Source organism: Sinocyclocheilus anshuiensis, unplaced genomic scaffold, assembly GCF_001515605.1.
Source record: "Sinocyclocheilus anshuiensis isolate Anshui unplaced genomic scaffold, SAMN03320099.WGS_v1.1 scaffold993, whole genome shotgun sequence".
In the NCBI taxonomy this organism is placed as follows: Eukaryota; Metazoa; Chordata; class Actinopteri; order Cypriniformes; family Cyprinidae; genus Sinocyclocheilus; species Sinocyclocheilus anshuiensis.
The window spans coordinates 186,090-202,721 of NW_015557125.1; the positions used below are offsets into that span (position 1 = coordinate 186,090).

The window sequence follows — 16,632 nt, forward strand, 5'->3', positions numbered from 1 at the left end:
GGTCAGCTGCGGATGGAGGAGCTGGAGGAGAGCGTGCTGGAGAAAGACCAGGAGCTGCTGCGCCTCACACAGATCGTCAGCAGACTGCAGGGAGAGGTCCCATTAATACACATTCATATCGCTCTATCAAAGAAATCAATACTGTTATTCGGCAAGGATGCATTCAATTGATCAGAAGTGCCAGTACAGACATTTATAATGTTACAAAACATTTCTGTTTCAAATAAACGCTGCTCTTTTGAACTTTCTAATCATCTGTGAATCCTGAAAAATCAAATGTATAATCAAAAATATTGTGCAGCACAACGGTTTTCAACAATGATAATAATCAGAAATGTTTCTCAGCAATTCAGCTTTGATCACAGAAATAAATTACAGTTTAACAGATATTCTTTCAAATGTACAAAAGAAAAACTGTAATCTTCACAATGTGGAATGTGTTTCTTTGTGTCAGATATATATTTCATCACGGTTCATCTAACCATGATGTACCACTGAGCTGCATCGTCGTGTGTGTGTGTGTGTGTATGTGTGTGTGTGTGTGTCAGGTGTCAGGTAAGCTGAGTGATAAGGAGCAGACGCTGGAGGAGGAGATCCAGCTGCGGGAGCGTGTGCAGCTGCAGTGCAAACAAGCCGAGAGGACGGTGGAGGATCTGCGCATGGAGCTGCAGACGCTGGGACAGTCCAGAGACGAGCTCTCCAAACAGCTCAAGGTGGCTCAGGTACAGCGCTGACGTCACACACACCTCCACAGACACACACACACACACACACGAGCACCACTGACAAGCGCACGCATCTGTGTGTGTTTCAGGAGAAGATCATCGATCTGGAGGCAGATCTAGAGGAGCTGCAGGAGAACGAGCAGCGATGGGCGTCCAAACACAAGCGAGCTCTGGATCAGGTCAGAAACCACCAAAAACCGCTTTAGACCGCTGTAACACGGTTCATGTTCAGTCTGAGCCTCACAGCAGCAGCAGCGATGAAAAAAAACCTGGACAAAATCACAGAATCCAGACAGAAAAATGGAGTTTACAGGACAATATAAGCTTAGTATAACTATTATTATTAGTATTACTTCTCAAAGTATAATATAATAATAATTAATAATATATAATAATAATAATATAGTAATTATAATAAATTATTTTTTAGTTATCACAGTTTGTTCCATGTTTGTATGTTAACAGTAAACGGCTATTGTTCCAGAAATAACAAAAAAATTACATTTTAATTATATCGCATTTTAAAAGATGAATTAAATCCTTCGTTTCATGGCTTTATTTCATTACTGCCATTTTTGATAAATATTTATTCAATTGTAAATCCAGAAACAGACAACATCAAAACTACTAAAAAAATAACATTTTGTATTAATATTTTGTTTACTATTATTGTAAACATTTTAATAAATTATTAAACTGTTGAGAGTTTTATGAATTGAATTGGTTTCGCAGTTTTTTTTGCAGTTTTTTATTATTAAAATTAAATAAACAGTTAAACCAAATTCTACAAAAATCAAAACAGAAAACACAGAATTTGGGAAAAAATAAAACTGATTTTATAGGGCCCAAAAATACATTTTTGTTAAAGTTTAATAAAATGTTGTTAAATTGTATACGTTTCATGATTTAAATAAGATTTGTTTCAGTCAGTTATTGAAAATTTAATGTAACTATCAAAACAGAATCTAAGAAAAATCAAATGGAAAAAAAGTAATATTAAAAAGAAAAAGAAAAAAAAAACAGAATTTGGGAAAAAATGTATAAGATTCACTAAGACATTAGTATAGTATTTATTAATATATGGCATTTAAATTTTATATTTAGTTTTTATTTTAATGTTAGTTCAAGTTTTAGTAATTTTGTTGTGCATTTTTGTTATTTTTATTAGATTCGTTTTAGTTGTTTTGAGTACATCAAGTTAAACTAAATGAAAATGAGAAATAAAATAAGTTTTTATCTTAATTTAGTTGATGTGTATTTTATTTCCCATAATGAGAAAGTGTTGCTGTCTGGTTGTAGTTGTAGTTGATGTGTGAGTGTTTGTGTGTTTCTGTCAGTCGGAGCAGCTGCATATCAAGCTCATCCAGGAGAAAAATCTCAACGATCAGCTGGAGTGTGAGAAGGCCATCCTGGATAGACAGGTGTGTGTGTGTGTGTGTGTCTGTGTGCGTCATCTGTGTGTGTGTGTGTGTGTGTGTGTGTGTGTGTGTGTGTGTGTGTCGTCTGTGTCTGTCTGTGTCTGTGTGTCATCTGTCTGTCTGTGTCTGTGTTGTCTGTGTCTGTGTCTGTGTCTGTCTGTGTGTGTGTGTGTCTGTGTCTGTGCCTGTGTGTGTGTCTGTGTGTCGTCTGTGTCTGTCTGTCTGTCTGTGTGTTTGTCTGTGTCTGTGTGCGTCATCTGTCTGTGTCTGTGTGTTGTCTGTGTCTGTCTGTGTCTGTGTGTGTGTGTGTGTGTGTGTGTGTGTGTGTGTGTGTGTGTGTGTGTGTGTGTCTGTTGTTATGGTTTTAAATCTATATTTAACCTCAGAATGATCTCAAAGTAAGTGAAAAGATTTTGTAGTGGCTGTGCTTTAAAATTAAATGATTATAATCTTAATTCAAGGGATAAAGGATTTCGAAAGTGACAGTAACAATCAGTGTTGAATACTACTGTAAGGTTAACCCTGCCTGCTTTAAATGTTTGAAAATTGAAAACATTATAAATTTAGAAAAGTAATCATATGTAATCAGTTACATTACTTTAACAGAGTAATTGAAATAGTTGCACTACTTATTACATTTTAGACAGGGTAACTTGTAATCTGTAACCTATTAGATTTCCAAAGTAACTTTCCCAACACTGGTTACTCATGAGTGTATCTGCTGTAATGATGCTGATGCTGATGCTGATGGTGTGTTCAGCTGCGGGATCTGCGCAGAGAGATGGAGGAGCTGCAGAATAACAGAGTGGAGGTGGACTCAATCACCAGAGCCGAGATTAAAGCCAAAGAACTGGAGAACACACTGCGCGCCGAGGAGAGGTCAGACACACACGCTTCATCAGTATAATATCTAATAATACTTCATCTAATAACAGTTTGCAGTAAGTCTGAATGATGGGTTGGCTGTGATTCTCCTCAGGAATAAAGTGGTGATGAACAACACCATCAGCAAACTGGAGAAGAAGATCCACGAGCTGATGGAGCAGATGGAGGAGGAGCACAAGATCTCCACCGAACAGAGAGAGCTGGTATGATGAAGATTACACATCCACACCAGCAGAGGGAGACACGACATCACATCACACACACTCATCAAACGAATTAAGAGTGAAAAACTGGAAAATAATGAATTTGAGAATTCAACAAAAAAACTAAACCAAACTCTTTCACTCGCGTATAATTACTGCACATTGAAACATTCTGAAATATCTCTTATTTAAAGCTGGAAATAAATAGAAATTAATATTTTCAATCCAAGATTTTCAATGTGATCTCAGGGATTTATACCCACATTTGTTTCGGTGGTTTTTTTTTTTTTTTAAACGGAGAAAAATTTAGTAGTGCTGTTCTCAGAGGTAGTGTTAGTGGTTTGAACAAAACCACAAAACTTAGTATTAAACATCATTGGGGAACTTGTTCCCTCCACAGAATTAAAATAAATAGATAATTAATAATCATAAAAATTCACAGTTATGACTCTGAGTTTATCTCTCACAAATGTAAATTGTAAGCTATAAACATGCAATTACAAGAAAAAAAGTTTGAATTGTGTTGAATTGAAAAATACATATTTATTATTTAAGAAGTGTAATTTGTATAATTTGTAACAATATGGTTGGTTATTCAATTTATGTAGTATTAGAACAGCTGGTATTTAATTTGTTTGATTTTATTTTTATTATAAAGCACTTTGTGACTCCTTGTCTGTGAAAGGTGCTATATAAATTTTACTTATTTTTTTTTTTATTGTGTGTGTGTTCAGATGAATCAGCGCATCCGTTCACTAAAGCGGCAGCTGAACGAGGCCGAGGAAGAGGCAAGTCGACGAGACGTCCAGCACCGACACACACACAGAGAACTGATGGAGGAGAGAGAAACTAACAGCCGCCTGCAGAGACAACTGCTGGACCAACAGCTGCACAACAAGTGCGTCTCACACACACACACACACTCACACTCACACACACATGCAAACATACTCACTCACACACACACTCGCACACGCACTCACTCACACACACACACACACACACACACACACACACACACGTACTCTTCTTAGTTTATGTCTCACAGGTAAGAGAATACAAGTCAGAATTGCTAGAAATAATTTCTGAGAAAATTCAAGCATTTTAATGGTATTTTAAAATTAATTTAAAATTTAAAGTTTAAAAAAATTTAACGACTTCAGATTAACTCATTTTCACTCTTATGGATGTGAAAAACATGTTGACGTTTTCATTTTCATATTTACAGGCACAGTGATGGTAAATTACAGACAAAAGACAAATTTGGGCTGTTTTTGACCCATACGACCCTTTTTTTCCTGGCCAAAATATATATTTAAATATATGCTAAATATGTGTTATACACATTAAAGCTCAATTTAATATATCGTGTAATTAAAAAATATAAGTTTCAACCTTCATTTAGTATTATATTTTAAAATGTATATATTTCAAAACTTATATTTCTCAAAAAAATTGCAATAAAATATATGGTTTTGGTTTTTAAAACCAAAATCTATATATATATTTACATGAATATATTTTTATTTTATTTTATTTTTCTATATTTTAATCGTATGCTAAACATGTTATAATCAATGAAGCTTAATGAAATATATTTTAGAAATTTAATGAAATTTAAATTAAAATAGGCTATAGACTTACAGAATAGATTTTTATTTTTCCAAAAATGTAAAAAAAATTGATTTCTTACACATATATTATGTAAACACAAACTTTTATTTTGGATGCAATGAATTGCGATTAATCATTCGAAAGCCCTAGAATACATCATATTATTTTGTGTTAATATAAATTACATTTTTGAAATAAATATTTGTTTAAATGTATTTTATTGTAATTATAAATATTTGTGTTAATATATAAACCATATTTATATATTAAACAAGTATATACATAAATATATATATCAGTTTTTATCATATCATGCATTTTTTATAACAATAATACATATATAATTATTCTAGACTGCATTTGCATGAAGCTATGAAGTCTAATGATCTTTAATATCAAGCATGTATTTCTAGGTTAATGTTCATGTTGATCTAATATAGTTTTTTGTTCATTTGTCCTGCAGGAGGAAAGAGTCGAGACAAACTCTGGAAAGCCTGAAGCTGAACCTGAGTGAAGAGGATGATGATGATGAGGAAGAGCAGCAACAGAGCCAATCCAAACCCACAGAGAAGCAGATCTCTCAGGTGTGACAGGACCAGACCTAACCGCAGCTAAAACTGACAAAACCCAATGTAAACCTGCTGTTTCCCCTCAAATATCAAAGACTTCAAACCAAAACAGATCACACAAACCACTTGAGTCCAGGTCTACGAGAGAGAGAGAGAGAGAGAGAGACCGGATCCAGAGAAGCTCCGCATTAAACAGGAAGTGGTAAACACTGTGGAAAAGCTCATTTAATGAAATTTAAATTAAAATAGGCTATAGACTTACAGAATAGATTTTTATTTTTCCAAAAATGTAAAAAAAATTGATTTCTTTGAGATATATGGTTTTGTTTTAAAATCTATCTCTATTTTTCAAAAAATATATATAAAAAAATATACTGTAAATTAATGGAAAATGTATTTACATATATTTTAGTGAATATTTTTTGGTCATTTTATTTGCATTTTGAAATATAAATTTTTAATGCATTGAGAATTCTGTATATTCATCATTCACAAATGGACCATTCAAACTCGAGATCATTTTTTCCTCTTTATTCTTTAGTAACATGTTGCACGCATAACAAAAAATAAATGCTCTCAAAGGAAACTGAAGAGTTAATTTAGTTGTTTTCTGTTTTATTCTATACTGTGATGCAGTAAAAGAGCTTACAGGAGCAGCGTTTCATTGGTCAGTAGATCTTTACAGGCACGAGGAGAGAAAATCCTTCAAGAGAACAACATCACTGGTCAGAAAGCCATTCCTGAAACCACACGAGGTGCTAAACCAGTAAAACAGCAAAGCGAGAGCCGCGGCTCAGTTCAAGGCCAAGCAGGAGTTCAGTAGAAACACGATGCGGCGCTCCAGAGACGGCCTTCATTCGTCAAACACACCGTCAGCGGCGTCACGAGGCTCCAAGACGCGAGAATGGCACACGATGAGTTTGGCACCAGAGGACAAAAATAAACTCAAACCAGCACAGAAATAAACCAAACCAGGTCATATTTCACCCCAAACTCACAAGAAAAAATGAGACATCATATTATGCAGTAAGAAAATGAAGTCTATTTTAAGGTTTTTTTGGATCGTAATTTCACAAATGTGAGGGGAAAATAAGAAAAGAGAAAAAAAACCATGAATTGTGATTTATACATCCATAATACTTGTGCTGCCTTTTTGCTGATTTAAACATTTGTGACCCTGGAGCACAAAAGCAGTCTTAAGTCGCTGGGGTATATTTGTAGCAATAGCCAACAATACATTGTATGGGTCAAAATTATACATTTCTCTTTTATGCCAAAAATCATTAGGATATTAAGTAAAGATCATGTTCCATGAAGATATTTTGTAAATTTCTTACCATAAATATATTAAAACTTAATTTATGATTAGTAATATGCATTGCTAAAAACTTCATTTGGACAACTTTAAAGACGATTTTCTCAATATTTAGATTTTTTTGCACCCTCAGATTCCAGATTTTCAAATATTGTCCTATCATAATAAACCATACATCAATGGAAAGATTATTTATTCAGCTTTTAGATGATGCATAAATCTCAATTTCAAAAAATTGACCCTTGAAGACTGGTTTTGAGGTCCAGGGTCACATTTAAAAAAAAATTTAAAACAGCAGTGAGAATTACTGAGAATGAAAAATAAAGGGAATTTTTTGGAATTTGTAATGAAAATAATGTCAATGGATTTGAATTTATGGTGAAATGTGAACGTTTTCATGATATTCACCAATTTAAAAAAAAGCATAGCAGAAGGTGATTTGTATTCATTTGCTTGTACAAGAGGACGTCCAGGTCAAATTTCACCCCAAAAAGACCAAAAATAATAATATATTTTTCATTAAGAAAACTGAAAAAAAATTGTATTTAAAAAAAAAAGTAAAAAATATTTACATATAAGAGTTTGGTGTTAAAATATATATTTTTTGTAAACTGTCATGAAAATGATTTTAATGCAAAACATCTTAATGGTTTTGAATTTAGGGTGAAATATGGCTGGATATTTTTTTTTATATTTCACCCCAAACTCAGGACCGGCATGTGTTTGCAATGCAACAATTTCAACATTTAATGATAAGAAAACTCTAAATTTTCATTACTGCAACTAAAAATAAAATAAAATACTGCATCACAGTAATGAGACATTGAAAATCACGAGAAATAAAAAATGTATTAAAAAGTAATTAAAGAAAAGCATTTATATACTTACAGTAGTGAGAATTTGGCATTTTTTCTTTTTTGTATTGCCATGAATATAATGTCACAATGTGAAACATCCTAATGATTTTGAATTTAGGGTGAAATACGATCTTGACGTGTTTTTAAATCAGACAGACATAATCTGCATTAATCTGCCTGTATATTAGATGTGTCCCAGTTTATTCAGTCTGTACTCACACATATGGCGCTTTTCCACTGCGTGGTACGACTCGGCTCGGTACGGCACGGCATGGTTCGGCTCGGCACGGTTTGCGTTTCCACTGCAGTTCAGTACCGCTTTAGAGTGGGCGGGATTATTCACATGTCGTTATAGATGCACTAAAGACACGTCATTTGCTATGCATTTCTGTCAGATGTTCAGAAGTCTGAAGCGTGTGCTGGAGCCGCTCACAAACACAGAAACACACCGCAGATCTGCAGCTATTCATTTGCACTCGTTTGCATGAATCTGCACTTCTGAACGCAAGCTAACAGGATTGAGACGTGGAAGTGAGTGGAGTTTGATTTGGGGACACGCATGAACACGCAAGCATCCGCAGCGTCACGACACAAACGCCCAAACATTCACAAGCTCATGTCAGTCATGCGCAGGCTTCCATGTCTCTCCTGCTCACCAGAGCTGTGTTTATTTGATGAACAATACTGCAAAAATTCTGAAATATTATTCTAATTCAAAACAGCTGTTTTCTATGTGAATATGTTAAACTGTAATTGATTTCTGTGATGCGCAGCTGTATTTTCAGCATCATTACTCCAGTCTTCATCACTCTAATACTGTGGAAACTGATACATTTTATTTTTCAGATGAGTAGAAAGTTCAAAAGAACAGCATTTATTTGAAACAGAAATATTTTGTAACATTATAAATGTCTTTACTGTCCCTTTTGAGCAATTTAAAGCATCCTTTTTTACAGTGTGTGTATATATATATATATATATATATATATATATACACACACACATGCAAAAAATGACAGCTAATGCAATTGCAACATTTAAATGAATAATATATGTAAAGATATACACATATTCTTGAAATAAACTAAAATTTTACATAATAATATTACTGCACTTCAAAATAAAGGGGAAAAAAGTAAAATACAAGAACAATTTTGGCTTTTATCCAAGGAAACTTGAATAGAAAAGTTCAAAAGAACAGCATTTAATGAAATAGAAATAAATGTCTTTATTGTCACTTTTTTTAATGCATGTTATTCAATAAAAGTTTTTTTTTCTTTAATACTTTTTTACTTACCCCAATCTTTTTGAATGGTATATCAGTTTCCACAGAAATATTGTGCAGCACAACTGTGTTCAACATTGATAATAATCAGAAATGTTTGTTGAGCAGCAAAGCAGCATATTAGAGTGATTTCTGAAGATCATGTGACACTGAAGACTGGAGTAATGATGCTGAAAATACAGCTGCGCATCACAGAAATACATTACAGTTTAGCAGATATTCACATAGAAAACAGCTGTTTTAAAATATAATAATATTTCACATTTTTACCATTTTTACTGTATTTTTAACCAAATAAACGCAGCCTTGGTGAGCAGAAGAGATTTTTTTTCAAAAACACTAAAATCTCATAATTATTCCAAACTTCTGCCTGGTAGTGTATGAATGTCAGATATTTCTGTTTTTACGTACATTCATTTAGATGATGAGTGTCCAACTCGAGATTATGGCCACATCAGGTTTTTAGTGTGAGTTTCTGAGCTAAAACCTCTATATGAATATTTCAGATGCATTTGCTGACAGTAATAATCTGGGCTAAATTTGGACGGGTTGTTAAAGATGACGCGGCAGTAGCACAGACTCTCACAGACTCTCGGAGGTGTCCACACACATCTGTAATACAGGAGGTCAGGAGGATGCTCTGAGATCCCGCTGCTTTAACACGCACACTTCTTCTCGTCGGCTGCTGCGGCGTCCAGTTTGCTGCTGCTGTCAGTGTTGTGTGCGTCCGCCGCAGGTTTGTCCACACACTGCTCCATCCTCTTCATCACCAGATCCAGCAGCGTCACCACGGACTTCTCCACCTCCGCACCGGTCGCCGCACTCGTCTCGAAGTAGGGAATTCTGGGAAAGAGGAGGCAAAGACAAACATCAGAAGAAGAAGCCTGGATTCTCTCAAAAACATACAAACAATACATGGGCAGTTATATAATGACACATCCACATACATGGATATATGAAATTTATTAAACAAAATCAAGCAAAAACGGAAATATGGGTTGTTATATGCTAAATCAATATAAATATTTTAAAAACAAAAATTAAAAAGTATGTTAATAGCATAATACTGTACATTGTAATGTACAAAAAATATATATACTGTTATGTGTGTGTATATATATATATACAGTGGGTACGGAAAGTATTCAGACCCCCTTCAATTTTTCACTCTTTGTTATATTGCAGCCATTTGCTAAAATCATTTAAGTTAATTTTTTTTCCTCATTAATGTACACACAGCACCCCATATTGACAGAAAAACACAGAATCGTTTATATATATACACATATATATATACACATATATATTTTTTTTTTTTTATTTCCCCACCTTTTACGTCTTCAAATTAATCCAGGCATAAAAACATTATCATGTTCCAAAATTTAACTCACTATTATTTTGAATATATAAATATATTTTATACTAACTTTTATTTAGTTTTTATGTTTTGAATATGTACATAGCAAATTAAATGTGGTACATTTAAATGAATTGTATAAGAATGATGAATAATTTAAATAAATACTGTAAGTAAATAAGATGCACACATAATTACTATTTTAGGCAATAATTACCATTTTACTATTAATATTTATTTTTCTTAAAAAAAATGGCAGATGCCTAAGAAACTTTGCATTCAAGCTATACATTTCATCAGTTGATGCATTACTTGGGAATCGAACCCATAACCTTGGTGCCATGATTTATTGCTTAAACTACAAGAATGGTATAATAACTAATAAACAATTATGATGCATTTGTATATGGCCAAGCAGAAGAATGGAAGTTTTTATGACAGAGAAACTCTAGAAGAGCATCAGCAGATGAAGCTCAGACTGATCCAATAACACAACAGAGAACAGAGTCACTGACGAGCAGTCATTAGTCTTTACACACAACAGGAAGTGCACACTCACACACTCACTCTCACACTCACACTCACACTCACACTCACACTCACACTCACACTCACACTCACACTCACACTCACACTCACACTCACACTCACACTCACACTCACACTCACACTCACACTCACACTCACACTCACACTCACACTCACACTCACACACTCACACACACTCGCATTTGTGGTTTTCTCCATAGGCGTAATAGTTTTTATACTGTACAAACTGTATTTTCTATCGCCCTACACCAACCCTACCCCTAAACCTACCCCTCACAGAAAACTACGGGCAATTTTTGAATTTCATAAAACACCGTTTTGTATGTTTTTTTAACACACACACACACACACACACACACACACACACACACACAGGAAAATAAGAAGAAGAGGATGAAGATTAGGAAGATGAACAAGGAAGAGGAACATAAGGAAAAGGAAAAAGGAATATGGAAAAGAAGAGGATGAAGAAGAAAAATTAAGAGAAAGCATAAAAAGAAGACGAAGAAGAGGAAAAGAAGAAGAAGAAGAAAAAATAAGAGGAAGAGGAAGTGGAAGAAGACAGAAGAAAGTGAAGAGGAAAATAAACAGGAAGACGAAGAAAAAATAAGAGGATGAGGGAAGGAAAAGGAAGAATAGGAAGAAGAAATAAGAAGAGGATGAGGAAAAAGAAGAAGAGAAAGAGGGAAGGAAAGGGAAGAATAGGAAGAAGAAAGAAGAAAAGGAAGAGGAAAAGAAACAAAGAGGAAGAAGAAGAAAAAAAGAAGAGGACGAGGGAAGGAAAAGGAAGAATAGGAAGAAGAAAAAAGAAAAAGAAGCAGAAGAAGACAGAAGAAGAGGAAGCAAAAAAGAAAAAGGAAGAAGAGCAAGAAAAGGAAGAGGAAAAGAAACAGAAAGAGGAAGAAGAAGCACTGTAACTGAGAAACCCGCGCCCACAGTGAGTCTGTTAATCTGGTTAGTGCTGGTTAGTTAGTTAGTTAGTTAGCGGTGTGTCTGCGGTCACTCACTCATCCAGTTCCTGACGTTGAGGAAGCTCTGCTGGCTCGTCAGATCGAACATGAGCAAGAAACCCATCGCATCCCTGAAGAACGCCGTGGTCAAACTCCTGAACCTGAGAACAAACCACAGTCTCTGATCAGTGAACCAATCAGGAGAACCAATCAGGAGAACTAATCAGGAGAACCAATCAGGAGAACTAATCAGGAGAACCAATCAAGAGAACCAATCAAGAGAACCAATCAGGAGAACCAATCAGGAGAACCAATCAAGAGAACCAATCAAGAGAACCAATCAAGAGAACCAATCAAGAGAACCAATCAAGAGAACCAATCAGGAGAACCAATCAGGAGAACCAATCAAGAGAACCAATCAAGCAGGGGCGGATCTAGAAAATAATGTTTAGCGTGGCAGATGGGGTGGCATAGGGTCTATGAGGGGTGGCAACACCAAAGCAAGCCCCCATGCATAGTTTTTGGGGATTTATGGTCTGACATACACAGTTGTGTTCACAAATATTGTATTACCATTAAGTAATCATCTATAGCCTACTGTTTAAAATAAAAAAATAAAAAAATAAAAAAGTCAATACACAATATAAAAAAACTTCAACAGGTTATAAATGTTTCTGAGCTTGTATAAAAGAAGACATGCGGTTCTATTAAAATTACATAGGCTATTTAGATGGTATAATCACGTTTAGTGCAAGTTTAAGAGCAACAAAAACTTTTGAATTTCCTGACATTAGAAAGAAATACAATAATATCAAAGCAATGAAACTGGATCAGTTTTGAAAACAATGTTTGATTTTCTGTTATTAACAGAGGTGGGAATGTTTGTAGTCACCCAGAACAAACTCTAGCAACCACATACTCTAGCAACTGCATAGCAAGAGCCTAGCAACCACCCAGAATATCCTAGCAACCAACTAGAAACACTTTAGCAAACATCTAGAACATCTAACTGACCAAACCATTTACGTTTTTAAAACAAGACTTTAAGACAAGCCAGCATAAATTTGTTTTTCAAACTTTTCAATCTAGTTATTACAGTTTTTCTTACAGGTTTTTGAAGATTGTATGTCTAAGAATTTACCGTTTTTTTCAACTGCTTACACACAATTCAAACACACAGATGACTTTCCTGCCCAGTGAAATCTGAGATCAATAACACTGTAACAAAAAACTCTTACTAGGATTCAGGAATTATTTTTGCAGCTCAATGTCTTTTACAGTATACATACATTTAAATTACAGATACAGATTTATAATTCAGCAATGAACTTTTGGGAAAAAAAGTCATTTTCATTTTACTACTGTAAAATAATCTTGTCTGCCAAATTTCATTACAGTATACAGTACTATAGCAGTTTCTTGTTCTCCTGACACAAGACTAGCTATATCAGGCAGTCATTTCTCAGTTCTGCAAAAATGCAGTGCACATAAAAAATGGTTACAAACAAAATTTGGCAGTCACACGCTTGAAGGTGTACAACATATGCTACAGTTTACTGTACCTTCAATACCACGACTGAGGTGCCCTTGAGCAAGGCACCGAACCCCCAACTGCTCCCCTAACAATCGAGAAAACTGCAATACGACTAGATTCTTACCTAACTCTGCTATTAGTTTCCGTGATCGGCATCTTCTTATTGATTTCATGTTATTGTCACGGCTTATATCCATGCTGAAAGTGGAGCGAGCAGTCGGAGAATCGGATCACCAAATAATTACGCGATGAATCTCAGACATATCCGGGCGGGATTAGATTTCTCAGAGGACTTCCGAGTTAGCTGAAAAGCAGTAATTATCTGATTCACGAACAAATGTAAAAACAATTCGTTAGTCAACTGGGCCGTTACAGTCTATTAAAAGACTTTTGCCATTATTTTGCGTTATTCTGTCATCGCCGCATCTGAAAAGTAGCACATAAAGCACTGGTTACATTTATATTTTATTCTGTGATAATTCTGGGGTGGCACAGCTTTTTCTTAGGGTGGCAGATGCCACCCCGTGCCACCCCGGTAGATCCGCCACTGCAATCAAGAGAACCAATCAAGAGAACCAATCAAGAGAACCAATCAGGGGATTTCAAAGTTCTGAGAAAGACAGTGGAATATAAAAATAAACACATAAAAAAAAAAAAGTTTTAAATAAATAAATATAAATAATACAGTTATATTGAAATAAATACATAGTTAGATTAACAAACATATTTAAAAATGATATTAAAATAATGAATAATGACAATCAATTAATCAATCTAACAGTAGAGAATGTATAGTGAAAAAATAAATGTAAAATAAACAAAAAGTAAATAAATAAATAGTTTCAATAAATAATACAAAATAAATATAAAAATGTAGGCTACCTAACTGAACTTTTTTTATAGCGAGTAAAAATATGTATAATAAATGTATAATAAATAAACAAGATTCAAATTAATAAAAAAATAATATAATTATACTAAAATAAATCCAAAAGGTATCTTAAAACAAATAAATAAAAAAGAATACATTAAATAATTAGATTGAAATAAATAAATAATACATTTAACAGTACACTAATATAGTGAGTAGAAAAAACATTAATGTAAAATAAATAATATAAAAAAATAAATGTATAATAAGAATATTTAAAACTGTTATTTTAAAATACATAAATACTTAGACTAAACTAATACATTTTTTAAAGCATTAAAATAAACAAGTAAACAAAAATTATAAATAATCAATTAAAATAAATAATAATAAATGTATTACAGCAGAGTTTATTTGCAAAAACAGATAAATCAGTTTTTTTTTTGTTTTTATTATGTTATGTTCACATTATGTTCAAAAATCGTTATCTGTTTTTGCAAATGAACTCTTCATTTTAAAATGAGGGTCCACGGCATGTGGTTGATCACATATGTGACCCTGGAGCACAAAAGCAGTGTTAAGTCGCTGGGGTATATTTGTAGCAATAGCCAAAAATACACTGTACTGGTCAAAATAGTTGATTTTTCTTTTATGCCAAACATCATTAGGATATTAAGTAAAGATCATGTTCCATGAAGATATTTAGTAAATTTCCTACCGTAAATATATTAAAAATTAATTTTTGTTTAGTAATATGCATTGCTAAGAACTTAATTTGGACAACTTTAAAGATGATTTTCTCAATATTTTGATTTTTTGCACCCTCAGATTCCAGATTTTCAAATATTGTCCTATCCTAACAAACCATACATCAATGGAAAGATTATTTATTCAGCTTTCAGATGATGTATAAATCTCAATTTCCAAAGATTGACCCTTATGACTGGTTTTGTGGTCCAGGGTCACATTTGGGATAAGATTGGAAAGCCCTGGTCCAGAGGACGCAGATGGAGCTGATACTGGGAAAGCAGGAGACTATGAGAATGTGATCATGACTATGAAGAGAAGAGCGCACCTCTCCTGTCCCGCTGTGTCCCAGAGCTGCAGGTGAACCTTAAACGTCTTTCCAGTGGTTCCATTGGGGCTGTTTGTGGTATAAACCTGGAGAACAACACAGATCAGCAGAGATCAGCACCAAACCTTCACTTCATCAAATATTCATAGAGTCTCTGAAGGTGTTCTGGCTCGAGGTCAGACTGAAAACACGAAACAAACTCTAAACAACATGATTCAGACGCCGGGAAACTGCTGTACTTCTGCTGGCTTTAGCTCAGATGGATGCTGTTATTGATCTGCCTGAGCCGCACTGCATGCTGGGATAGATGCTTTCATCGCACTGTCTTCCTGCCCACTTCATCTGTGACATTTAAAGAGTCTCCGAAGGAAAAAGAGCATAAAACAAGCTCTTTTTAAAAAAATAAGCAGGATTTTGTCTCTCATTACATGGAGAAACATATTATAAGTAGATTAAAATAAATAAATAGATGAATAAATAAAGAAGAACAGTCCTAAAGTAAGTAGAAAAAGATAATGTAACAATTAACAGAAACTAAATATTTTAAATAAACATCTGAAATAAATCAGGATTTAGCATTTGCCACTAAATAATCATATGCTTAAAGGGGGAAACATATTACAATAAAACAATAAAAATGTATGTAAATAAATAAATAAATAAATAGAACAGTCCTAAAGTAGAAAAAGTTAATGTAACAATGAAATAGAAACTAAAAATTGTAAGTAAACAAACAAACAAATAAAATAAAATAATCTGAAAGATACTGCAGACAGAAAAATCTGAAATAAATCAGGGTTTTGTGTCTGGCACTAAATAATTGTGTGCTTACAAAGGGAAACAAATTACAATAAAACAATAAAAATGAGATTAAAAATAAATAGACAATCAAATAAATAAATAAGAGCAGTCCTAAAGTAAGTAGAATAGGACAATGTAACAATTAATAGATTAAACTAATAACTAACATTTTTAAATAAATAAACATCTGAAATATGTGTCCGGCACTAAATAATCGTGTGCTTCCAGAAGAGTAGTAGAAGCAGAAAAAAGATAATGTAATTTCAAATAATAATAATCTGAAAGATACTGCAGACACCCGAAATAAATCATTTGGGTCTGGCACTAAATAATCATGTGGAAACGTGAGAAATACAGTCTGTTTATGGGTCATAAATGTATGAGATTGTGTTTCTAATGCTGGAGAATAATGGAGGATTGTTCCTGACATGATGTGAGCGCGTCACTGATAATGTGGGCCGCTCTGCGTCTCTGATTCTCGTGTGTGTGTCTGAGCTCAGATGATTCATACTGGGAGTGTGTTTGAGAAGTTCAGGCCTCATTCTCATTATCGATCTTTTCCAGATCAGCGCAGGCTCGTTTAGTGGGTGGAAACATGCTTTGCACGCACGCACATGCACACGC

At 34.0% G+C, this 16,632-nt stretch overlaps 2 protein-coding genes across 2 annotated transcripts in view; one reads left to right on the top strand and one right to left on the bottom strand.

The window, feature by feature from the left end:
• Window positions 1-8: 8 nt before the first annotated feature.
• LOC107677858 (cingulin-like) lies at window positions 9-5,599 on the top strand. The gene is made up of 8 exons (XM_016472921.1): window positions 9-96; window positions 549-722; window positions 815-904; window positions 2,063-2,146; window positions 2,904-3,022; window positions 3,123-3,231; window positions 3,966-4,129; window positions 5,309-5,599. The coding sequence occupies exons 1-8, from the start codon at window positions 13-15 to the stop codon at window positions 5,433-5,435; spliced, it is 951 nt and encodes a 316-aa protein (XP_016328407.1). The 5' UTR covers window positions 9-12; the 3' UTR covers window positions 5,436-5,599.
• A 3,629-nt stretch (window positions 5,600-9,228) lies between these two features.
• Window positions 9,229-16,632, bottom strand: part of LOC107677856 (ras-related protein Rab-27B-like) — a 43,715-nt gene continuing 36,311 nt past the window's right edge. The window contains exons 3-5 of the mRNA XM_016472920.1: window positions 15,208-15,293; window positions 11,785-11,888; window positions 9,229-9,793 (exon numbers count right to left, since the gene is read on the bottom strand). Coding sequence (XP_016328406.1) covers window positions 9,528-9,793; window positions 11,785-11,888; window positions 15,208-15,293 — 456 coding nt within the window. The 3' untranslated portion in view covers window positions 9,229-9,527. The remainder of the gene's footprint in view (window positions 9,794-11,784; window positions 11,889-15,207; window positions 15,294-16,632) is intronic.